The sequence below is a fragment of the Stegodyphus dumicola genome, chromosome 8, assembly GCF_044657685.1.
Source record: "Stegodyphus dumicola isolate Sdum_Otavi_A_Nest chromosome 8, ASM4465768v1".
In the NCBI taxonomy this organism is placed as follows: Eukaryota; Metazoa; Arthropoda; class Arachnida; order Araneae; family Eresidae; genus Stegodyphus; species Stegodyphus dumicola.
In genome coordinates, this window is record NC_140775.1 from 90596006 (window position 1) to 90623617 (window position 27612).

The 27612-nt window shown below is 29.8% G+C and overlaps 1 protein-coding gene across 1 annotated transcript in view; it reads right to left on the reverse strand.

Annotated features, from left to right (window-relative positions):
• Positions 1-3172: 3172 nt before the first annotated feature.
• The window catches only part of LOC118186684 (telomerase-binding protein EST1A-like), a 94345-nt gene continuing 69905 nt past the window's right edge, over positions 3173-27612 (reverse strand). Inside the window, exon 19 of the mRNA XM_035356809.2 lies at positions 3173-26359. Coding sequence (XP_035212700.2) covers positions 26232-26359 — 128 coding nt within the window. The 3' untranslated portion in view covers positions 3173-26231. The remainder of the gene's footprint in view (positions 26360-27612) is intronic.

A 27612-nucleotide genomic window follows, 5' to 3' on the forward strand; every position in this document is an offset into this window, starting at 1 on the left:
AGGAAAAACATTCCTCCCACGAGCAGCTCCTTGTGGGGGAAGGTATGCCGAAACAATAGTAAGGGGGGGGAGAATTTTTATGAAAATTTTGATTATAGTCGCTTCCAAATCAGGGGGAGGTATCATGTGATGCTTAATCGAATGTTTCACGTAGATACAGGTGCCACCACTTACGTGTCTGCCATATGACACCCTGTTAGTAGAGTAAATGTCAGTAGTTCCCAATTCTGGGAGTTCGCTCTGGGATAAAATGGGCCTCTTGGACCAAAAGTACATCAAGATCGTGCTCTGCAATGAAATCTCTCACTTCATGGATCTTTTTATAAATACAATTTGTGTTCCAGGTGCAAATGGAAAGTGAGTTTTTTGTGACAGGTCTTATTTCACGTTGAGATTGAATTTTAGGCCGTAAATTGTAGGTTCTGCAATTATAACAGGAGACATAGGCAGAAAGTTTAGCCAAATCAGTCTGAAAGTTCAATATAACTTTCATATATATAGAATGCTCTCATTAAGGCATCAGCCTGCCTAAGCTTTGGCATAGCCTTTTTGAAAGCATATAGCAGAATATGCTTATCTACCGCTGGGTCGCGGGAGATGTCAATGAAGCATTTTAGAGGTGAAAATATCATCCGAGTCAGCACTCTCTGCTGAGGCGACTGCTGGGCTTATAGCTTTGGGTTTTGCTGTAACCGGCAGTGTTGGATGTCTGAAATCTGGATGTCTGCTTGGTTGCATTCCCTGTCGCCGCTGCATAACTCAGCGGGTTAACACCACTGTGGCGAGCATGTGTGGGACGTCTTGGTGGTTCGGCGTTCGCTGGGGTGGTTGTGGTGCCCTGAGATTGAGCTGCCAAGGCAGGGGCCCTATTCTTAGGCATGGATTTTTTGCCACGAGTCCGTAGATTGCCTGGGAAACGAGGACAAGATCTAAAGTTGGTCGGGTGTTCTCCTCCGCAGTTGCAGCAAGTAGCAGGAATATCCATGGGTCTGGTACATTCAGAAGCCCAGTGTGACCCAGAGCATCTCACACAACAGATTTGTATGGTGCAGACTTCCGAAGAGTGGAAGAAACCTTGACACCGAAAGCATTGAGTAGGGCCCTTGCGGCCTCGTTAACGCTCAATGCTGACCTCTGTGCCCCACATATCATGGACAGCAAACAGATGGTCGATGTACTTGTAAATAAACAAGTGGCATTGGATGTTTGGAACGTGGCTGAGTAAGCCGAACGCACCAATGCACTTTAAAGCCCATCGCCTCGACTTCATCTTTCACGCCCTCGATTTCTGTTTCAATTGGGTGGTCTCTAATGACAATTTTGATCAGCCGGTCCTGCTGTAAGTTTAAAGTCTTGTACTGGATGCCAGCCTTTTTCATCCAGTGGGTAACCTCCCGGAACTCAAATTCGGTTTGAACGAACAATTTTAGATAAGGTCCAGTGAGCCTGTTCTGAATATTAGGGGCAATCTCATGCAAAAAATATAGTTCTTCCGCTGCTTGCTTGATTTAACGTGAAATGTCAGAATAGATGGTTGCTGTGTGTGTGTGGGGGGGGGGGGCGAAACGCTGCTCACATGCTCGCTAGAACTTATTTCACCTCTCTTTAGCTCCTGGCTGCCAGGGGTGGTAGAAACGGGTGGGGAAGTACGCAAAAAACTCTTTCTCTGAGCCTAACAAAAACTCCTTAATGGCTTCATACTTATTCTTTGAAAGGTTCACTTTTGACATTTTCCTGGTGACTACCGTGACCTCTGACCTTTCAGCCGAAATGCTATTACTATGCGCCATTTTGGCAGCCATATTGAATTTAGATACATTATCATTACAATTTGCATTATTTTTAGCATTTTCAAATATATTTTCATTAGATTTACTAATTTCATTGCATTTAACATCAGTATTTGCATCATATTTAACATTAGGATCCGCATATATTATTTTATTATCTGAATAATCACTGTCTAAATTCACGACGGGTTTACCTTGCTTGCGAGAAGCAGGAGTAATAAATCCGTCTTCATAAATGCTCTATCCTTTGCGCTTTCGTGCTATTTAGGCTTTCCAACACTAACTACTTTATTTAAACTCTTCTTACAGAGAACTTCTTTCTCTTTAGCTTCATTAATCTTATCCAGTTTCTCCTGTTCAAGAATTTTCAAAAAATCATCCTTGGTTGGGTGAAGGTGAAAATTTGAACATCAAGAGTATTTGCAATCTCATTAATTTTGAAAAACAATGTCCTAACTGATCGGTCGAGTTGATCATATCCAGCTGCGTTGAGGCTCGTTTCATAAATCTCTTTTGTCGTTGAAATTTTTCATACTCTTGCTTTCTCATAAAAAGTCACAATCAGCTCCAATTTATCATCCAATTGCACAGGTAAAGTATCCACACTGTTTAAATCCACAACAGTCACATTATTCGAAGTATCCATGATATTATTATCACTATTTTCGCAGAAATCGGCTGCGTTGGCGGGAGCGCGTCAGATGCACGTCCTATCTCCTCGGCGTTCATCCTTGGAATCCGGAACCAGTTTCCCCTGTGTTCACCCCAAAGTGACCTATGGTGATTGTCTGTTGTGACAAAACAGAAAATTTTTTCCAAACAGTTGTTGTTCTAAAACAAACCGACATGTGATAGCAGCCTTTACTTTCAATCACGTAAGAAGTCTATATGAATGTACAGTAGCTGTTGGAACACAAAACTTTATTTTTGCAGCATATTCACAAATTATACACATCCGCAACAACTATCAGTTTCTTTTTGTTTGTTTACCTACTTAGTTTCCTTTCATTACTCAGTTCTCAATTAAACTAAACACATCTACATCGTTTGAAAGCTATTCGTCAGCGCCCTTTGTCTTGTGAGTTAGTGATTTCGTAACATCCCATGTAACTCAATAATTCAAATTTTATAAAGCAGTTTTCTAATTTGCTTAAAGTCAATCCTGCCTATTTGCACAGTTTGGTCTAAAAACAGAACACTGAAATCAAGGGAATGATAGATTTTTATAAAAGCTTTAATTTATTTGTTTTCAATTCTTGCTAAAAACAGACAGACACAGAAAATTAAAATAACAATTAAAAAAATGCATTTACAATGGGAATAAAATCTTAAACTATACAGCAAGAAAAAATATCTTTGAAATGCATTAAAAGCATAAGCTGTATTAAATATGTATAAATTACACTTATGTATGGCTTAAAGGTACTGAAAGAAAAAATTACAACTTCAGAATTACTCAGCTATTTTTATAAATTGTGAATAAACAAACAAATAATAATCAATTCATTTTGACACTCACGACTTTTCAGATATATGGAAAATAATTTATGACGTGAATATTCTTGAGGTATACATATGTTGGGTCTTCCGAAAAGTTCTGCGGTTTTTCAGTACAAAAAACATAAGCAAATTTCATTGAAGCAAATACGCATTCTTTTGTTTTGACATTTTGTCATCTTTCTGGTAAGTGACATAAAACATCTCAACTACACAAAATAAATTTTAGGTCGAAATGTGGGTCGATCATTGTCATCTTGGATGACAGCATGTCAAACATTGGTCTGTTCTGAGCGCTTTGCTTTGATTTCTGCTTTTAAAACTCCCATTTGGGCACAGTATTTTTTCAAACAGTCTAACTTGGCAACAACAATTATTAATTGACACTTCCTTTATAGACCCATCATACACAAAGCATTACTTTTTTGTTTTAATGCAACCTATTCTCCGTGGTACTAAAGGAGGTTTTTCTGGCTTACTTCATGACTTTTTTATTTTATCGTACAGTTTCCACTTCTCATTTCCAGTAATGAGCCTTTTCAAAAAAGGAGCTCCTTTATTTTGTTTTCCCAGCAAAGATTTACATGCCGAAACTGGAGCAAGCATATTCTGCTCTGTTAAAATATAGGGTACCCATACGTCGTAGCAGCCTATATACCAAATTTTCTTCAAATTAGTACATATTGTTTCTTTTCTTTTTGGAATATCTAGAATGTCTGATAGTTCCCGAACTCTATAATGCGGATTTTCAGAGACGGCTCTTTTTAGCACTTCAATGCTCATCCAAAACTGATACTATCTTCAAAGCTGAATTTCCATGCTTAAACTTCTCAAACCGCCTTCAAACTGCATCATCAAAAACAGCACTTTGTCCATGAGTAGCACAAATTTTAGCAGCACTTTTTCCTTTAAAAAAAAAAAAAAAAAAAAAAAAAAAAGATAAATAAATAATAATAATAAAAAAAAACCTGATGAAAATGAACTTTTGTGTCCTTCTTTCTTAGCTCTACATTGAGGAAAACATTACACAACAATCGATGCAAGAATTAAACAACTTAAGTATTAATGACCATATTTAAATACCCTCTTCAATTAAGATTATTCTTTAACAACGGTAACAAACTAATTAGAAGAAAATGCGCCGATATGAAATCCGCAGAACTTTCCGTATGACCCAATATATGTATATATATATTCTAACAGCAATGCTTCATTATTGATGAGGCACGATATATATAACAGCTTTCAGCAATGGAGTATTAGCAAGGCAACATATTATATAAATTGCATTCCTAAATTTCTGAAATAACTTCGTAACAGTTTTAAGATTTCATATTAATACTCAAATGAAGAATTATTTACATAAATATTAGTTTCTTTATCCAAATTTTTAAAATTTCTTTTCATAACAGCAATAAAATCATATTATATTACTTTCAGCAAATTCTGAAACACATTTTTAGAATTAATTTTAGCAATAACTAGATTAAAAAAATTATATATAAAATATTAAACTACATCTTATACTTAATCATTCACCGAATTTTTAGCTGATTTACAAATTTTGCATCTTTTAAATATATCTTAGTAATCAGACATCCAATGAACATATAAAAATATTTTTAATATTATGTAATAAGAAATTGATTAAAAATGCCAATTTAAGGAACACAAAATCAAAATAATAGGAAACAACTTATTCCTTTATTACAAAGATCACAATTCCATTATAATGGTTCCCCATCTTTGTGGATCAGTATATCTTTTTTTTTTTTTTTTTTTTAATTTATTTATTTTTGGAAATAAAAATAATATTGGCACCATATTAAACAAGAGTTAACTTTCTCTCTTTTAATTCTATTTCATCTGAACAGTTAAAAAAAGTAGCTTATAAAGTCGGAGGATCATAATAATACAAAACATGATTCTTAGAAATTCAACATAACATAGGTTAATATTTAAATCATCAATCAACTTTCATATATTAATTCATATTGTTTCACAAATTGATTTTGAATTTAGAAATTGGCATATCACCCAATATATATGATATCCATATAGATTAATTTTAATTTTCTAAATTGGTGAATTTATTTTCATGGTTTGGTTTTGCACTTGATTTACTTATGGTATCTGAATTTAAATGATATTGTAGATTAGTTCGAAAATTAAATCTTTTATATGTTTGCACATTTTTTAATTATTTTAACTTTAAATTTGCTTTTTTATGTATATACATGTTTGTTAAAATTTAAATTTGTTTAAATTATATACAAAGATATTTTACCTTTATGCACCATTCCATGATAATGATAATTGTAGTCTAAAATTTACAAAATAAGCAGTTAATAAGAACCTCCCCTTAATGCAAAGAAACACATAACATTTCACTACAAAGACTTGATGATCTCATCAAGTCTTTGTAGTGAACAAGTGGTTTATCTCACTTGTTAGACATTAAATTTTCCATCAACTATTTTATTTAAAATACAATATTATTAAACCACGCTGTTTTAAGCTAGGATCTATTAACTGAAAGGCTATATAATAAAAACTAATTTTCATCCTTAATAGCAGAATAGGTTAACTGTATGGATCTTATAAAGTTTTATTCATTTTAAATGTAGTACATTGGATGCTCGTTAAATTTGAACTAATCCAAAGGCCCTCCAAATCTTGCATTTGAATTAATGTTAAAAATATCTCATTAATTCGAACTAAATTTTTTTTTCCCTTGTTTAACAAAAATACATGCTGTATTTTTTATTTTGTGTGTCAAAATCATCTGCATTTCTTTTCTATGTAAAAAGGCACAAGCCTGCATTCCTAGACTATTGCATTTCTGTTAAATGTTAATGTCTATTGTTCTACTGTTCACCTCTTATCAGTGATTAAGAGACAAAGCTCCCTGGCCTAACCTGTTTGATTGTATTCATTCAGATTCCTTTATGAATGGGTCAGGATAGGGGGAGATTTATTTGCTTCTTTGTTATCACTTTTCTTAGAATTTCAGAAAAACCAGTCTATACTACACATTCTAGAGAGCTTCATCAGTTATAATTCATAATGTGCTCTAGTTTTTCTTTCTCACTGGGTGGTACAACGTGTAAAAATTTAGGATGTCCACACATGGAAAGTACAAAACTCTAACTTTGGAGAAAGTAGAGAATGGTGAATGTAAAAAAGAAAAGTTATATTAACACTGCTGACTATTAAGCTGACTATGGAATTAAAAAAAAATGTCTTGTCAACTTATTTGAAAAACAAGTAATCAATTTTATCAAGGAATCATGGGAAAAACCTTCTAAATTTGCTAGAGAAAGGAAATGCATCCCGAGAAGACCTAGAAAAAGCTCTACTGCAATGGTTCCAGAAGCAGAGCCAGATTTAGACTTGATAAGGCCCTAATGTATTTTAGTTATGGAGCCCTTTATAAGTCTCTTATAATAAATTTTAATACTACTTACACTATATTTTAATTTTTATTAGAGAGACCCCCACAATAAAGTGGGGGTTCTGAGCCATAGCTTGTGTAGCTTATACGTAAATCCGGTAGTGTCCAGGAAGCTAGATCTCGAAATTTTCCGATAAATGGACCCCTATTACAGGCAAAGGTGGATAAACTGGCAAGTCGAATGTGTATTGAAGATTTTAAATGCAATGATGGATGGTTTTTCTCACTGTAAGTCAAGACACAATATTTTTTATCAAACTGTGTAAGGCCAAAACTCTGATGTAAACGAAGATGTATGCGCTAATTTTGGCAGGAACTGCTACCATGTTTCTCTACTTACCTGATAAAAGGTACCTTTAATGCGGACAAAACTGCATTTTTTTATAAACTCTTGCCAAACAAGACATTACATTTTAAAGGGAATGCTTGTGTAGGAGGTTAAACAGTACACAGCTTTAGTTTGTACTAATATGGATGGAAGCGAAAGGTTTAAATTATTAATGATTGGAAAGTCCAAGGGTCCACAGTATTTTAAATGAATTCGAAAACTTCCAGTTGATTATGTATCCAATACAAAAGCATGGATGACACGAGACCTAACTCTTTCAGTAACTGATTAAAAGGAATAGATAAGCAGTTTTCGAAGGAAAAGTGAAAAATTCTCTTATTTGTGAATAACACCATCTGCCATAATAAACTTCCAGAACTGAGTATACAGGTTGAATATTTGCCACCAAACACAACTGCAAAGCTATAACCAATGCATAAAAAAGTCATCGAGAATCTTACATAGATTACTTAAGAGACTTACAACAAATCATTTTTTATTTAGATTGTGTTGAAAACGACGAAATTACTCTGCTGACAGCTATAAATGATCTATATCTCGCATGGGATGCTGTTAAAGAAAGCACAATTAGTAACTGCTTTGTCATGCTAAATTCATGCACACCGAAAAGAACAATCATATCAAAGAATGTGATGCTATAGATACAGCTTTTCCTGAATTCAAAAAATTTAATAATTTAATGCAAGTTGGAAAGTCCTAGATTTTAACTCGAAATTAAATTGAGACCCTCATATACGATTACAAAAATTTTAAATGAAAAGTTTTATAAAATTTAAGATATGAAATTGATGTGAACTAATCATTAACCTAAACTATATCTTATGCAAGAAATGAGATTGCCTCCAGGTAATTTATTACTGAATAAAGAAATTTAAAAACTGCAAAATTAAATTATTATATTATTTACAGTGATCACTGAATTATGTTTGAAGGCAAACTTCAGACTGTTTACTATAGCATAAAGCAGTGTTGTTATTCACACTATTAAGCCGAATACTGCATACCCCCCCAAAAAAAAACAGAAGGATGGCATGAAAATAATACTGTTTATATTCTAGAACAAGTGCCATCTTATTTTGAATGAAAGCATTCTAACTTGAATTGAACTATTTAATTGTGCACAACAGGACACTCATATCTATACAACACTTGTAGCTTTATTTATGTACTTGGTTAAAGCATCTCAGCAAAATAAATTAATCTATTGAAAACTTATTACCTAACTTTAAATAAAGAATGATGAGATAGACATTAATAGGAGAAATGTCTCATTAAAACAATTATTTTACACAATGTACTACACTATTAACAGATTGCAACCATATTACTGCAGCATGAAATACGAAATCTTAAATTCTTAATTACTTTCAAATGATAAAACAATTGTTCAGTTTATTTTACACTATGAACTATCTTAAAGAATATTAAATTAGATCTCACATTAACTATTACATTATTCTGCTTTTCATGAACAAGTAATTAAATTTCTGTGATAATGCAAATATAATAATTGTTATGTATTGATATTTATTTCTCAGTACCAAGTTAAGAGCAAATCACAGAAAATATATAATTATTGATAGTAAATCTTACTTTCTAGCCAATGTTATAAGAATGTTCAAATCTTATTTTCCACAGATAAATATAGCTTTGCTGTCTTAAATGTCAAGGATAAACAATACATATATATTTTAAATACTACACAAATTTCCTTTACTTATACAGATTTTAAATTAGCATATTTTAAGAATATCAAATACCTTTTAAAATGGTATTTTAAATGACATCATCTGAAACAATAATGAACTTCAAAATGCAGTTTGGGAAATGTTAAATTATGCACACGGTTTTTTTTAAGTGGTGAATTCCAGCACCCATAAAGATTAAAAATTTCAGACATTAGTATGGTTAACCTTAAAATTCAACATACAGATTTCTTGTTTACACCAAATACTTTTGGAATATTTATGATCACAGTAAAACTTCCTACACTGTATATTGCATAAGTTTGTAAAATTACAAAGTTCATTTAAAAAAAGTTCTTGCACTTAAGGCCATGATTCATTTCCTAAGAATGAAGGCTATTTCATTTGCTATAACAATGAATGCATATATTTTGACAAAATAAACAGCAGGGGAAAAAAATCTATGCATCTTGGAAATATCCCTTTTCAATAATATGCTAAATACGAGGTATGGAAGAAATTAATAACAATATTTAATACAATGATGTAACATTACTGGAAGAAATGGCACAAGACAGTCATTTGCACTGCTTTTCTAAATTATTAATTAACAAAAACTTCTCACAAAAAGCAAACAAGCCCCGTAATTAGGGAACATCCTGAAAATCAGACATGCATTAAAATTAACTTAAAGCCACTGCTTAAGACAAAATACAAATAAATAAATCACAGATATAATTTACATAAATATATAATTGACATCACATACATATAAATAACAACAAGTTAGCTAGCCTGGAATGACATCACAGTTGTTTAGTCTCTGAATAAACTTACAGCCTTTCTCATACAAAAATGAAGTAACATAATTATTTTGCAGTAATCTATATAAATATTTAAAAAAATACACAAACTTCCTAAAGGCCTCATAGTTTGTTTGTTACATTAACTTTAGGAATAATTTACCTAACACTACCATTAATCTTTTAGCATTCAAACACCCTGACATAGACACACTGTTATTACATGTGATAACTTCAACAGTCTAAATATCATCAATAAAATAGTGCACAACAAGTAATTCCATATAAAGTCAAAGAATAAACAAAGTTTACAAATGTAAACTGATAGACAAATACATAAATATTTCCTTTCCAATCACTTTAAATATGCAAGCATATCATTTCACAAAAGTAACATTTGTGAATTCACATTTTTTAACAACCAACAAATGCCTTTTACTGTTTAAAAACAGCTTCTTAATTCTAGTAGAAATTTGACACACCACAGAGATTAAGATAGGAATAAAATTATAAAGTAAAATAACAGTCAAGACAAAAAAAAAAAAAAAAAAAATCCAAGTTCATAACTTTTACATAAAAGAAACAAATTTACATACCATAGTTATAAATTCTAATCACCAGTTTCAATATTAGCAAATATTTACATTTCATATAACAAAATATTTCTGTACAACAGCTAAACAAAATATAGAGTAAATATTCAATCATACTATACACAAAGTGACATATTTACATTTTACTAAAAAGATTCATTGCATAAAGATGCTTTATAAGTAAAAAATATGCATTCAAGTACAACATATTTTTTACAATTTTTCAAAGCCAGATTGTTTTCCAGTTACAAATTAGATGAGTTCTAACCTGAATTACTAGAAAAGGATTTTATTACTAATATTTTAATAATACTCGGCATTCCTTACACAAGATTTTGGGAAATAAATCTATATTTTTAAATCAGATTCACAATAATAATTAGACAATATAACATATATAATACTACTTCCACCTATTCAACTTTTACAAGGGTTAAAAAATTCAGATATCACTTATCTTAAATAAAAAGCATACTTGAATGATAGAATCATTTTGATTCTTTAAGGAATTTTTAGCTTATTTCAGGTAAAAGACATTTTATGCATAATTATTTTTATACCAAAATATCTACAAATATTCAGATATTACTAATCATGAAAAACTGGAACAAAAATGATTTTCAGAACATAGTTCCCTGAATACCTAACTTCCTTACAAATATATCACTATAAAAACTGTAAATAATACTTCTCAAGAAATATCCCCCTTTTTTTAAGTAAAAATTTTTCTGAAAACTCATATACAGTTCTGAATTTTCAGTTTGAATTTACAAGGAGTATGGAGTAAGAAGACAAAGAAAGTAAGAATAAACATGGAATAACATTCAGCTTCACTTTACTTAAGAAGCTTTGCATAAATGTAAGGCATTTTCCTTTGTATAAAGTTGAAGAGACCTGGACAGTGAGAAAAAAAAAAGTATAGAAAAATCATAATTTCAGTTGTGGCAAAATTGCAGCCAAGGAGCAAAAGGCAATGTCAAAAAGTTAAAATGTAATTTATTTACAAGGTTACTTATTTAAGTGTAGCAGTTTTCTGGCTGAATCATTTTTCCTGAAAAATGGGGTATTGATATTCTACTGTCATAGTCAAATGTTCAAATAGAGAAGATCTGATGTGAAATAAATACCCATCCACTCTCACTTTAGGAAAACTTAAAATAAAATATCTTAAAGATGTAATATATCTCTTAAGTTTTTTCAAAACCAACATGATTAAAAAAAAAGGTATTTTTTAAGCATGTTTCTTTTCCCCTGCAAAATAGGAAAAGGCATGTTAGATAGGCTCTTTGGCAGCAGCTAAAACAACTCCGATTTTAATGCTGCCCAAGGTGTTAAAAAAATTCTATAATACTAGAAAAGAATTTCCTTCAACAGGAATTAAATTTACCTGAAACAGATAATTAAAGGAACTGAAATCTGATGGTTATGATTAATATTGGGCTTTCATCTTTTGAAGCTACCTATTTTTGGGAAAAATGGCAGAAGGACAATGAGCTTAGAACAGCTGAGGAATGTACTTTCTATTATTAAATTTACTTGAACTTAAAAGGATGCATCTTTTCAGTTAATAACAATTTTCTTACTAAAAATCAAATTAGAATGGCCAACTCAATTTCAGTTTATTATATTCTTTTAACGAATAGATAATTTCAAAGATTACATTTCTGCATGTGCTAATACAGCATACGCCAAATAAATGCAGTAAATTTCTGAATCATTACTATTTGCCAATTTTTATTTTTTTAATATACATGTTAAAATAACCCAAAATCAGTTTTATACTACTTCCATGTTTACTGTCAAAATAACCCAAAATTAGTTTCATTGTACTTGCACATTTTCTGTCTTCATTACTTAAAAAGTACTTTTTTTAATAAATCAAAAAGATATCAAAGGGCAATGTGTGCTCAATAGATATCAGATTATCTTAATATCCACATGTAGTAAATTACAACTCAATTAAACTATATGTAATATGATAAACTTCCAATTACAATCTGTTCACAATATAACTTAATGCCACAAATTATCTTTATAAAATAGCAGAAATAATTTCATTAACTGGCTTCTTTGCAGACATACTCTCTGTTGATCTAGCATTATTTCGAATGACCATATAAATAACAAGCAATAAATATTTTTAATACCTAATTTACTATTTTGATTAAATCAGTCCCATAACAAAGAATTCTATTTGAGTTAAGCAAACTCCTTATATAAAGACTTCATAGTTATTCTAACTTATGATTATTTAATAAAACTGTGCTAAATAGAGGACAGTGTACTCAAATGCCTTGTGTTAAATACACAACATATCAAGTTTTGTTCAAACTACATAACTCAGGAACAGAATGAATAAAATCAAAATACAATTAATCAAAATTATCTTAACAAAATAACAGAAAATACTTTCTTTTCTCACAGGCTTTTTCTTATGCTTGTAATAAATTTCAACATAATTCTTGCAAAGTGCCTTAATGTTTACCATTGGGGTTAAAATCGGAGTTTGGTATCATTGACTATCTTACATAAAATATAATTTGTTACAATTCTTTTTAAAATGCTGCATTTCATATTTTTCGATCTGCTGATCAATGACTATGTGAAGAAATTATTTTACATATAGCAATATAATGCATATAAGCATAATGACTGTAAACTAATGAAAAAATAATTTACAAAGCGAAATTTTATATGGAAGGGCAAATTTCTGGCATTATAAAGAATTTATTGTTTTCATGTAATAATGAAAACAATACAACAACAACAACAACAAAGGTCATAAATTAATGAAATTTTATTTTTTTAAAAAGAAGCATATTAATTTATTTGCTTGAATGTACAATACTACCGTGATCAATAACCACAAGATTTCAATTTATTGGTCAATATTTATTAGATCTCCTTCGAAGTAATTGGATTTTGATTGCAATGCGCTTATAACTGTTTTTTCCCAGTTCTTTAATCATGTTTTAATGTTGCTTTCATGAAATCTCTTCAAGACTAATCACTCACAATGATTTTTTTATGTACCAATAAACAAAAAATGGTGATCAGAAAGTAGCAATTTTAACCTAGGATATAAGAAAGAGTCAATATCACATCAGTTAAAAAAAAAAAAAAAAAAAAAAAAAAAAAATCAGAGCCAGCAAAATCAGCTATATAAGAAACTTTTTTAGAATATTAATAAACATCAGCTGAATAGGAAAATTATTATTTTTTTATAGCAAAACTGCAAGAACAAAAAATGCACTCTTATCAAATGCATTATCATGGTTCAAAATCCGTGATTTATCCTGTCACAATTCAGATCATATTTTATGCACACATACACTGCAAAACACTCAAATAGTATTTTTTGTTACTAATTTTACTAGGTAGTAAAAACTCACCAGGAAAACTGACCTTGAGCCTTGCCTGGAAACATTATCTTGGTTTTTGACCAACTGTAATGCGGTCTTCTTATTGAGCTGTTTCTGTAACCAAAAATTAGATCCACGTTTGATCACAGGTAAAAATGCCTTTTAAAAAGGATTTCGTATCGAGAAAGCATCTTTTTGATCATTTGAACATGCTGTTTTGGGGGAAAATTTCAACACTTTGGAATAAAGTGACATGCCACAATAATTTTTCAAAATTGCTTAGCAGAATCTAAATGATACAAGAACTTGTTCAAAAATATCCATAACTGTTAAATGATATTTGGCAAGCAACAAACCTCCGACCTGATCAACATGTTTATTAGCTGGAGTGTATGGTCTCAATATTTAATGCATATTTTTCTCAATTAAATTCACACCTTGAATTTCCAAAGCAAAAATTATTATATTATTTATAATTATCTTATTAAAAATAAATCTGCATATGCATATTTCAAAACAGCCATTCCTAATACTTGTTATCATAATATACTTCATAATTAATAATTACCAATTTATTTATGCATAAAATTTTCTTGAACTATTCACAGGATTAAAGAAAAACTTAAAACAATATATACAGTACCACCTCAATTATCCGAACTCCGGCTATCCAAATCTCTGATTATCCAAATCACTTTCAGAATTTAAGATGGAAATGTACTGGGATTTGCCAAATAATATAAATAATTAACCAAATAAAATAAATAATTCGCCTATGCATGCTACTGGCCTTCTCTACGCAAAGCTACTGTAGGCACAGTGCAAAGATTACTGGGATGATGAGTCACAGTCTCAGAGTGCATTCAGTTTCTTTATATTTTCCTTATAAAACTGAATGCGCAGAAGTAAGATGTCTAAGCGGCCCCCCATGTTTTTCCACAACTCCGATGCACATAGTTTCTTGCAACTATGTGCATCGGAGTTGTGGAAAGTTTGTGTGTTTCGGAGTTGTGTTTTTCTGTTTCTTGCAACCCCATGTTTTCCTTTCTTTATAATTTATGACTTTAACCGCAAATGATCAGCATTCGATGGAGCATCAAACCGAGCGTGACCACATGCAACTTCTTATTGTCAAGCGGATGCAGGACTTGGCTGCCCGAAAGCAGATGATGACAGTCAAACAGCTTACTTTGACCGAGATGTTCAGCAAGAAATGACTTTCAGTACTTGTAAGTACGGAATAGTGTGCTACATAACACATACGTAATGTTATTTATTTTCATTTTAATGAATGAAAACCTCTTTTTCTTTAAAAGTAGTTTTTTTCTCCCATTTTTAATATACAGTAATTAATTGAAGTGTATGTAGACCCTTCCTTCAGAAAATGTCAAATTATCCGAATGAAGTTCGGTCCCAATTGATTCGGATAATTGGAGTTGTACTGCATTTATTTATACCAAAGCTAATTGTGTAATCTGGCCGAAAAAAATCACTTCATTGTAATATCTGTAACTAGCTCTACACAACATGAAACAGTTTTTTTTTAACTTAAACCTTAAAATTTGTATTTTTTTAAATCAGTTACAGGAATCAGGAACTGATCACAAAAACTAAATTAATTTGTAAGTTTTAATATGTTATTTTTTTAATTTTTTAAAATTTTGTTCTGATTAAAGTTTAATTTTAACTCTTACACAAGTCTTTTCTAATAACTTTGACAAGACAATCACAGCTTTTTTATCTTTGTTTCCAATAACTTCATATTTATATGATGCAATTAAATGATTGCAGATTTTGTCAACAGACGATTTGAGCAGTCTTTTATTTTGTCAGCATGTTCAAAGCACATAACCTATACTGTTTCCTTGTTGTTAGAACTTCCACCCTTAATTAGTAAGACAATTATATAGATTAGTTATCTAGTGCCACTTTTATCCCAATTTGAATATGGAAGAACAAAATGCACATTTCAAACATATTTTACTGTATTACTTCCGACAAGGAAGAAATGCATTGCAAGCAAACATACATGTGCCATATAGGGTAATGAGGCCTTCAAAAGAAAGGCAGTATCAAAATCGGTTTGCCAAATATTGTTCTGGTGATTTTTCACTCAAAAATGTGCAAAGATCTGGCCATTCAATTAAAGGTGATGATTCCCGTTGGAAGGTCATAACTGATTCAGATTCAGAGATTTACTCAACATAAGACTGCTAAATTAACATGTCCAACAATTACAAAAAAGAAAGAATGTCAAGATTCACCTTTCTGTACTCATCTACAAAGCTTACTTTTTAGTTATGAAACTTTTCAATTACATACAGATATTATAGTTATTTCATATCCAATTTACATACAAATGCTTTCTTTTATTTAATAAACTAAATATATATAGTGGTATGGTATATCTGGATAGCAGCCAGTACCTGGGCAAATTTTTTTCATCTGGAAATGAGTAAAAATCGGGACACGAGCCCAAGTGAAAGATTCACTGTAAAAAAAGCAAAGAGCAAGTTTGTTCAGTTCATATAGTTACCTTGCACTAGAAGCATCTCTATAAATTTCATGCTTTCTTTCTCACATTCATGTCTTTGTACAGTTATTTTGGAATTATTATTATTAAGATATATTTATAACTAATATCAATATAGATCTATAATTATTATTAGGATATATTTATAATAATGAGTCCTAGCATAATGAGTTATGTGAAGAAGTGAATGATGTCTCTAGAATTAAATCATGAAAACACTGATAAAAATGAGCAAGGTGTGCATGTAATCAACTTGGCCTAGCAGTATGAGTGCAGTACTTCTACAATATGTAAGATACTGGTTGTAGAAATAGAAGGAGGCAATGAATGTTATAGCAAGGACATTACAACAATATCAAAACTATATCAGCAATGTTGAAACTCTAACAACATCAGCAGTTTCTTTAAATGAAGACATGGAGAAACTGCTGCTGGTGTGGCTGAAGGAGAAGCACTTCAAAGGAAATATTATGACTGAGGTAATCATCTGTAAAGAAGTCTCAGTTATACACATCATTTTGCTGGAGATGACTTCAGGCACTTCAAACAATAAATATGAAGAGACATTCAATGTAAGTCATGGCTAGTTAGGAAAGTTAAGTAGACAAATTGGAATTCACTCAGTTGCCAGCCATGGTGAAGCAGCAAGCTAAAAAATGAAGGCAGTGGAGGAGTTTTTTGGAACATTTGCGGCACTGCTAGAAGCCAAAGTGTACATTCCAAGTATTTTATTCCATTCATATGTTTGTATTATGTTTTAAGAGGTTTCCATTAAAACACAATGAATTAATTCTTATTTAAAAACATAACAAGAAGATTGAGATAGTTATTCAGGATGCTGGAATGGATTAATGATATTAAGCATATTTCAATAGGAAACTATTTTTCAGCATAACAGCAGTTCAGCTTACAAGCTCAGTGATAGAATGAATTAAAGTCATATGCTGAAGTAACACTCTATATTCTTATATTAAAAAAAAAAAAAAAAACACCAAAGACAGTTATTCCTTATTTTTAGAGGATTTTGTTCAATTAAATAGCTCTTAAAACATCAAGACAGTTATTCCTTATTTTTTGCTCATGAATGTTATTTTTTTATTAAACAAGTCATTTTTTAAGAAAACTTTTTATTCAATTATGATGCTGTAAAATAACCTTATAATTGCTGCTGGGTTTAAAGAAGGCGGAGCACATTTTTAGCTAATAGTGTTACAATTACTACACTTGTTTTCCTATAACAATTTCCATTTAAGTAATTTATCTCTAAGAACTGAAATTCTTGATTGTTTTCTATCTTCTGCAGCCCAAAATAAATACCACCCTCCACCAAGATCTTAGTAGTTATTTGCTTAAATTTGGAAAATTCAAAGTAAACAGTGTTTGTAATGTAATAAGAATGCACATATCAGCATTGCTAATCTTTTTAATACAGAATGTCTGAAATTAATGTTTTGGTAACATAGTTCAGAATTTGATAAGTATTATATCCTTAAATGTATTTTTGGAACTTCACCCAAATCAAAACCCACTTCAGAATAGACTGCCTATAAACATATATTTTTTGTGTCTACAAACTGAATAATGTTGGCTGTATTTTTCAACTGGATTAACATTAAGATTGCATGATCATTTTCATTTTATTTCCAACTGCTAAAATTAGAAATTAAAAGTAGCAATTTAAATTTAAAATATTTAAATACACTGAATATTAAAAGAGACAACATGCTTCATTTAAGAGATAGGTTTGTTAAATACCTTCTTTTAGGTGTGGTATAAATTCAGATATCTAACTCTCTCAGATTATTTTCATAGTTATTATGCTGAAATAAAAAAGTACTACATTCAGTGGTACAGCTGGGGAGGGGCAAAGGCCATTCATCCCTAGATGCAGCATCCCGGGGTGAAAAATTAATGTTCCCCATTGCATTCTGGCAAACAGAAGGCACAAAATCTTCAAATGTCCTCGAATGCTGAAAACCGCAGCTCTACCTCTGACCAGATCTAATAGTACATACACACATACTAGAATGCAAAATCTTTATAAAAAGTATTAGATCTAGCATGGAAGTATTAAAAATGGTCATCTTGGAAACTTTAGTGGTATTTCATCAACTTTTTTTAAGGGGAAAGAAATCATTTATAAATAGTTGAAATATGGTGATGTATTACTTATACAAACAAATCTTAATCATAATATTGATGTGCTATTAACCTTTCACCAAGCTCATTTATCACTTTCATTAAATATAAAAATACTACAACAGTATTTTTGCAGTGTATAACTATTACAATTTTGTGACTGTGTGTTTATGCATATGTAATAATTCTCTTTTAAAGAAATTAAAATATTTTGTTACTTATTAGTATACAGTTCTGACAATCTATGAATATTTGTAATTTATACCTCATTTTTGAATGTAAACACACAAAATTTGGATTTTTATCCAACTCAGCATAGTAACTTTAATAATACGATATACACTGTATATGCAAATACACCTTTTAATAAAAATATGCTTCATTTATGACATATTTTGACTGAAAATATGAATAACTACTTCAATAATAAGATAATATTATTGAAATAGTTAGCATTTTATGCATACATGTTATCAAGCTCTCTTCATACTGAACACTCATCCAGAATTTACATTTTTCTATATAAATAAATTATTACTTCTGGATACATCTTCAGATGCCCCTTAAAAAAAAAAAAAAAAAAAAAAAGAAAAAGCTAGTTTTGACTTTATGTGATTATATGTAACAAGCATATATTTATTCACATTTTTCAAACACTGAATTAAATGCACCTTGTAAATGGTTTGCTTACACTGCATGCAACAAGCAAGCTTATTTATCATTAGTAATAAAGATTCTTAAAAGTAATTCTTGCACAGAATTTCCTTTCTAGCACTTTTGGTAAATTTAATGTTATTAATCTAACTTCACATGTGCAAATGCATTAAAAGTAAGAACTAAATGTATTAAAAGTAGAATTAAAAGTAAGAACTTCATTTAGGGAAAATCATACTGATGGAGTTTTCATAAACAGACTTCCCCCACACTTGCATTTAACAGCCTAATAATTACTTTTGAAGTTATCTCAGGGAAGAATATGATCTTCCAACAAAATAAGATTTTCACAGTATTTAACCCTTTTCCTCCTAACTGTGATATATATTAATAAACATACAACAGTTTTGCATATACCAAATTTTGATTAAATAATTCGCATAGTTTGGTATACAAACCTTTCATTTGGTTATTTAGGTGCAAATTATTCCACATTTAATGAAGAAAAAGTATTCCCTTTTTATTTCTTATGTTTGACATGACCTATAATCTATAAAATTCTCTTACTCACACAAGCTTTGGTCCTAAAATATGTTGATTATCAGATTTATATTAAACGGACAATTCTTTGCAAAGAAATTTTTTAAATAATTAATTCAATAAATAAATTTATTAATTATGGTATATTTGAATAATATATATATATAATAATAATAGCAAGGAAAAGCCAGAACACTGTTGATGTGTACTTAGATCCATATTGAAGAGGAAGAATTGTGATTGCGTAGTATGCTAACATGTTGAGATTGTAACATCTAAGAAACTTGGTAGTCGAGGCAGCTTTAACTCCATTTTTATTTGCAATTGATATTTGTGGCCAACTGATATTTGTTTGCTTGGTACTCTCGCTGTGCCTGTTCAAGAACATTTACATTTTTTTATATTATTGCAATAGGAAGCAGCATAGCGAAATTATGTCCAAGCAGAGCAGAGACAAAAGCTGAAGTGTGTAGTTAAGATGGAAGCACATGAAGAGAAAAGGTTTCGGTTTGAGTTAAAAGTTTTAGTTCACAATTATTACATCATCAGCACTGCGTAGGCCATGCAAAAAGGAAAGGTAAAAAATGACACAATCAAGAGAAGTTATTATGAATTTTAGAACAGAGAGGGAGAATTAATGTTTTACCGTTAGCTTAAATTATAATTTTGATTTACATATTTTTATCTTACATATACTATATATATATGATATATAATTTTTATCTTACATATATATATATGATGATGTATACATCATACAAAAAGGATACAATGTTATAAAAAATGTTCAAACAAAAATATGATGATTCAAGTTTGAGAAGAGTTTGAGAAACAGTGTTTCAGATTTGTCGTCACATAATAAAGGGATGAGCATGGGCTAGAATTATCACAAAAATGCTAAAATAAAACCATAAAAATAATAATCATGAGTTAATCTCAAAGAAAACTTTAAAAAGATTATCAGAATTTTTCTGTACTGCCTTTCATAAACACATAAAACACATAACTGAAATTGTACAGCTACATTTGTGCAACAGTTTTCTATTTTTAAAGTTATGTACCTTTGCCTTTTTCAATGATTGATTTCTAAGGCAATTCTAGTAAATTCATCTGAAATATCAAGCTTAAATTTAACTGCTGTATCAGCTAAAAAATTTCACTTTCAAAGCACATGTGCCATAGGACAGTTAAAGACAAAACATACCATGGCACTAGAGTGAACACAAGTGAAGTCTCTAATTTTGCATGCCTAATGAAGATACAACTCTGAATTATGAAAATCTATAAAAAGTTTACTTCATTTAAAAAAAAAATTATATGATAATTTCAAAATTAAATTCCATACTACTATCAAGAGCATATATATAAAATAACATGTTAAAAGTTTTAAGTTTGCTGTAAGGTTTCTCATAATACACTTTACATTTTATAAATGGAAAGAATAAAACTAATATTAAATTTTATAATTATATATATTTATAGTTAACTATTCACATTAAAAACTCTTTAGTTTCCTCTGAAGATATACATACTATATGAAATAACAGAATTTTTGCATATTTTCATTTTATGCTTAAAAAATGTATTTCAACAATATTTCACATTTCATTTCAATCCAAAGTCTATTACCACCAAATACAAAAACTCACAAATTTAGGAATGATTTACGCACTTCAATAAATATGCTAAATGAATTTCATGTAAAATTTCTAATGAATAATCTTTTTTTTTTTTTTTTTTTTTTTTCCTATTTAATTGCTTATTTCCAACTTGTAGAAAAATATTTTTTTTTCACTTCAAATTATTACATATACTATTGAAAGAGAGAGAAAGAGAGACAGACAGGGTTTTAGGAAAACTTCACAAATCTAGACCATTTTTTAAATATATATATATATATAAATATATTCTGTTTTCAATTTATAAGAAAAAACACAAAATAAAAGCTTGCCATACATTTGTTAAAAAAATATATACACTATGCATTTATAGAAATATTAATATTATAACAGTGTGATATTAGTTAAGGGTAGTCTGATCCAGTATAACTCTTGCAATAGAGCTTTTTTATAATATAGAATGTGCTTTAAAAATTTTGAAAAATTAAACTTTTCATAAAAATAAAAATTTTGAAATATAGTCAAAAATAATAATTCTGAAAAAGATCAAGAAAGATATATTTCAGAAAAATCTTTTAAAATACCAGACTGAAAACAAAACTGTTATCAGTAGCTGTAACAGTCAAAAAATAAATAAATAAACAGTATTCTGTTTTAATATGATGGAATTTATATTTTGACTATAATGTAAATATTTATATTCACTTATAAAATTATACACCAAATCATATTTTTATCTTTTACCATTTCCTGTCGCTCACAAAGATCAGATACAACAATTTTTCAAGTCTCTAAATTTAGCTTAATTAAATATGCAATTCTAAAAATAATGTTCTGATTCATTTTAACCCTCAGTGGCTAAAATTTAACTCTGAAACCCTAAAATTCTACAAAAGGCCAGAGGTAAGACATATCCCTGATTATAATTCCAAAATGACCCATTCAATTTATACTTTGACTCCTTTTATTTCAACTGTATGAACATATTTCAAGATATATATTTGTGTAATTGGAAAAATTTTTCTCAACCCTTTGGCTCGCTTCAGCTTTTCTGAATTTTATTTTGCTCAACGGCCTACCGAAATTTCAGTCCCTTAGTAACAATGATATATTAGATGTTTTTCAAACATAATCTACAGACACTGACTGAAAGCACATGAAAATTTTTAGGTTATTTATTGCCTTCATACTGCATCAAAACTAATACTTAAAATTCATCATATAATACAGATACAGAATGGTAATGATGAACATGCTAGATATCACTGGAAATATTGATTAATCTTTATGTTTTCATAATACTAGACTGATAGTTTGTTCCGTTCCAGTCTCCTTAAATAGAAAAATTACACTATATACAACTTGAGACAAGATTATAAAGGGTCAATTGTTATGATTCTTGTAAAGATGCATATTTGTAATCTTGTATAACAAGATAATGTTTAAATATTTATTTCAAAAGTATTCGAACAACAAAATTTTCTAAATATTTTTCTACTGTTCCCTTCCTTTTCAGTATCCCCTAACTGCTCATCAGCCTCGTAATGCTGTCTTTCCCTGATCTCTTCATCATCACTTGCGTGCAATAATGTCCACACTGGGAAACTATGCATAAGAACAATATTTAAAATATTAACAAAAAAAAAAAAAAAAAAAAAAAACTGTTAATGAAGCACTTAATTTTATCGTACTTCCATCAAAAATATGATAAAAGTAACACACCATTAGTTTTTAATAAATTTATTAAATAAAAATTGTTTGCATCTTCTTACAAACTATCTTCACATATCTAAAAGATTACACTCCCCCCAAAAAAAGTTAAAACTCGCTAGATTTGTGAATTACCATTGCAACTAAAGGCCACATTTATCATAATGAAGGCTAAAAATTTTAATATCTGGGCATATTTGCTACAATTAAATAAGAAAATTCAATAGTTAAATCACTCTTTTTTCACTTAACTAACTTTTTTTTAAAGTAATCTTAACACAACTTTAAATCACATTAATTTTCATCTATGTAATTAGATACTAATATTCAATTACCAGATATATTCAAAAAATCTCTATAATGGAGGCATAACTTTATAATACTCATTAACAATTCCATATTTATGGTATGGGACAACACTCATTACAATGACCACTCATAAAAGTTACCATTCCATTAAAATGGCCAGTGTCTGCAATTAAAATGAATATACTAAAACCACTTTCATTACAGGAACTACTCATAACAACAACTTTTTGCTTAACAACATAAGAAGTTCTATTACGAGCTTTGTTCGTATCAATTTATTTATCAAAAACATATAGGAAAACAATTGACAATGAGAAATTGCAATATAGACTAAATGAAAGAGTGTTTTATTTTTCAATTCACTTTGCCCGTGAATCAAAATTTCCCAAGAACTGAGAGATAGACATGAAAAAAATACAAGATACATGAAAGTAAGAACTTTAAAACTTAAATACTGGATGTACGACTTTATATATATATATAATAAATAAAATTTAAAAAAATTAAAAAAAAAACTTTAATTTGTGGTTGATGGCAAACAGTAGTAGAGTTTTAACTATTTTTTATTGGCTGATCACCTGATACTTAATAAAATTATTAACGTTAACGCTACAGTTTTATTTTCCCTTTGCTGTATCTTTGGTATGTGTTTTGACTAGAAAATAGATAATACTTGATAAAAATTCATGAAGTTTAAAATATCATTAGTATTTGGGCATTACAGAATAATTAAAAGAACAATTAATAAAATATTGAACATCAACTTTGTTTTGCCTAACTAAATTCAGGTCAGATCTGACTGAGATATTTTATCAAAAGAAAATATCAGTTCTGATGCAGCATTTTCAGCATCATAGATAAAACTTCAACCAACAAAACACAATAGCTATTTTATTTTAATTTGATACTAATTCTAACAATGATAGTTTCTCATAAGTTAAGAATTAGATAAGTATACTTATCTAAATCAGCAAATCATTAGTTAAAAGCATTTAAAAGGAAAATAAAATTAGATAACTATTTGTGTTAAGTACATATACAGATTTAATTCTTATAATTTTATACTAACCAAATTTTTTAAACTTGTTAAGAAATTAATTTTTTAGGACTTAAATTTCATTTTTAGGGGACTTTTACATTATTTTGTTCTACATCTGGTAATCACATCACAGATATTTTCATGAAAAGTATTTTAAACAGGTGACCAACCATTAACTGTTGAAAAGTTTACTGTTAGTAGCAGGGCTGTGGAGTGGGGGTCGTAATCGAAGTCGGGCAGATTTTGGGGTAAAAGGAGTTGAAGCTGGAGTTGCTAAAAAGAGGATGACTCATATTCCAGTTTTTGTTGGACAGTTTAAATTTGAAATGAAATTAAAATGAATTGAAGAAAATTAATGACAAGCTGAGTTATTACTTTTATTTATGAACTATATACATTAATAAATAGTTATTTTCTATTTAATTGACATATTAATAAATATAAGGCAGGAGGGTGGATTTGGTATTTGCCATTAGTGATTAAACTGATTCATTTGGTTACAAATCTCACTGGTAAATTTATGTGAGCAGCAATATCAGCAAGAACTCCCAAAATTGATGTCATTCTTAGGAAGCAAGCAGAAAAAGGAGCAAGTATTGATCAAGAAACACGATAAGGAAGTACACATTTGATGATAAAGAGGTTTTTAGAATTAAGAACTTTTGTAGAAGATGTAGATAACCCTAATGTTTCACTAATCAAAATACTGTGGAATGATCTTACAGAATTGGAAACTCTTCTTTCTACATTGTATATAGCCACAAAAAAAAGCTGCAATCTGAAGAATTAACAGGAGGCAAGAATGGAAGAATGGCATGCTTGTCCTTTCTGAAATGGAGGATTTATTGCAGAAGGAATCATTTCTTCAATGAAGAAGAGAAACTAGTTTGCTAGACAATCTTGCTAGGTTCAACATATGGAGATCCGAAACACCGATTTTTCTTGGATGACGAACAAATTAAAAAGGCAAAGAAAGCCACCTATGAACTTTCATTAAGAACGAAATTATTCTCAGAACAATTGGAGAATTCGAAACAGGACAGTCAAACTGCAGACACTGCAACTGAGTCTATCATTCTCATCCAATGATGAATTAGATTTTGAGAAATATTTTTGGATAATATTGAAAAGGCTAAGGCAAAGCGAATGAAAATAAACAACCAAGAGCCTTTAGATATAAAAATGAAAAAACACAAACAAGATTTCTACACGGCCTTAGAAGAAATAGAGAAATGTGATTGGTCTTGCAAGACACCTCTTTTAGAAAATCTTAAAAAAATCTATCTTGAAAATTTAAAAGAGGTAGCCTGAAAAGTAACAGCTTTTCCTCCTGCTCAAGTCAGTGTGGAAAGACTCTTCTCAGTTCTGAAGTTTATCAAATTGGATCATTGGTCTTTCAACAAAGAAGATCTTGCCTAAGCCATACTGTTTCTTAAAAATAACATTTCATAATAAATGCTAATTAATATAAATAATTTGCTATGATAATTTTTTTCTGTAGCATTTATCACTTCTTTTATATTGAAAAAATAAGCTGTAACCCATGTGTATATATTTACATATATATATGAGGGAGTGAGTCGGTTATTTTCTCTACCAACTCCACAGCCCTGGTTAGTAGAGTACAATAATAATCAGTTTATACTCATATAATAAAGGTAATTAAATATTTTAAATTTTGCCTAACATAAACGTTTTAATAATAAAAAAGAAAAGAAACAAACATATAAGATACAAGTACTGCAAGCCTATAATTGCATACATAACAACTTTCACTATTATGTTATGAAGAAAAAAAAAAAAAAATCCTTTAATACAAAAATTAAATTAACAAAAAAGGAATGTCATTGATATATGATCAATATCTTAAAAAAATTCAGTCACAGGTAGAAGTTGCTTTTAATATTCCTGCTGAAAAAGTACTAAGATCCTCCACTTAAACTGAAGTACATGATATGATATAAAAAATGTAGTCAAGCATTTCTTTAAAATTTGTACTGCCTGGCTCCACACAGCTGACCTCATTAGTGAATGGCACAACACCGCAAGATAGCAATGGCTATTGCTGCCTCTCAACGGCTACCTCCACGGTGGCTCAGCTCCTCAAATGGAGCTAAATTAAGAACAGCTCTCTTCAGATAAAGTAAGGGATCCTTCAAGAGTTGGCCCACTGAAGGAAAGAAAGCAGATCTCTGACAGGTACATGATGTGCTAGGGCCTTTACTCGTAAATTACGATCATCTGTCAATAAAACAACTTCTCTAAATAGACTGATAGGATCTCCTAAGAAAAATAATAAAAGGAGAAAAAAGGATCAATTAAGATAGTAACAAAAACATTAAACAGATATACAGACATATTAAAAACAATAAACTGCATACACAATCAGACTGTCATAAAAATAAAAGCACTATGTTATCCAGTTCTTTAATTGATAAATTTATTATAAAAGAAAATTCTACATTTTACCAAGTCATATTAGTTGCTTCGGGCACAGCTTAAGTACACTGTGCAGTTTAACATAATCATTAATACAACTCGCATGATAGCAAATCAAAATTAAATACAAAAATTTACTAACATGCCAAAGTAGCTAGATGCAAAAATATCTGCGGAATAAAATCTGAAGCAACTGTCACAAATAAATCTGGTAAAAATGTTTTAAAGTAGTTTTGGTCAAATTAAAAAAATCATGATCGACCTCTATATTTTTGTCTTCAAACTGATCCTTCAAGTAAAAGAAACATTTTAATATTTCAAATGTGTGTTCAATATTTTAACATGGAATTTGATACAAAGAACTATATAATTGACTTTTTTACGAATTCAGATGAAAGGGCAGATGGAATATTCCAATGTTTGAAAAATACTCAAAACAATTCGAAACTAGAATAGATAAAGAGTTTTTTGTTTTACTGCAGATAATACAAACTGTAATTCTGAAATTGGACATTCCTTAGTGGCTTTCTTTGCAGTAATATATTGAAAGAGTTTCTTAAGTTTTTATTTCTTAAGCAGACCAAATAAGTGTTCTAAGCAATTATTCAAACTGCTTAATTGATACATCTATAGAAATTATACTGATTATTGAAATGCAGTTATTGTTCTTGCAACATTTAATGCCAATATTCAGTTTAGCTATTGAAGAACCAGAGAACAAAACCTCGCATATGGATATTTTCAATATTTGGACTAACTTAAGGAATAAGCTTAAATCTCAATGTGATGAGTAATTTTTTTACTTTCAAATTCATCATTATTAAAAAAAATAGATACTGCAGAATCTCAAGATTATCAATAACTTTATTTTTTCTTCAGCAGTTTCTTATTTAGAATTGATGAAAGAACACACTGATGAAACAAAGAACGATTGATACGAACGAAGAACGATTGAAACGAAGAACACATTGATGAAAATTCCACACTTAACAGACTGTCAATTCTAAGTCTGTTAAGTATTTTATCTCCAACATACCAGAAATGTCTTGAAGTTATTAAAGATTTTGACTATGGATGAACAGAACCTTTCTAGTCTA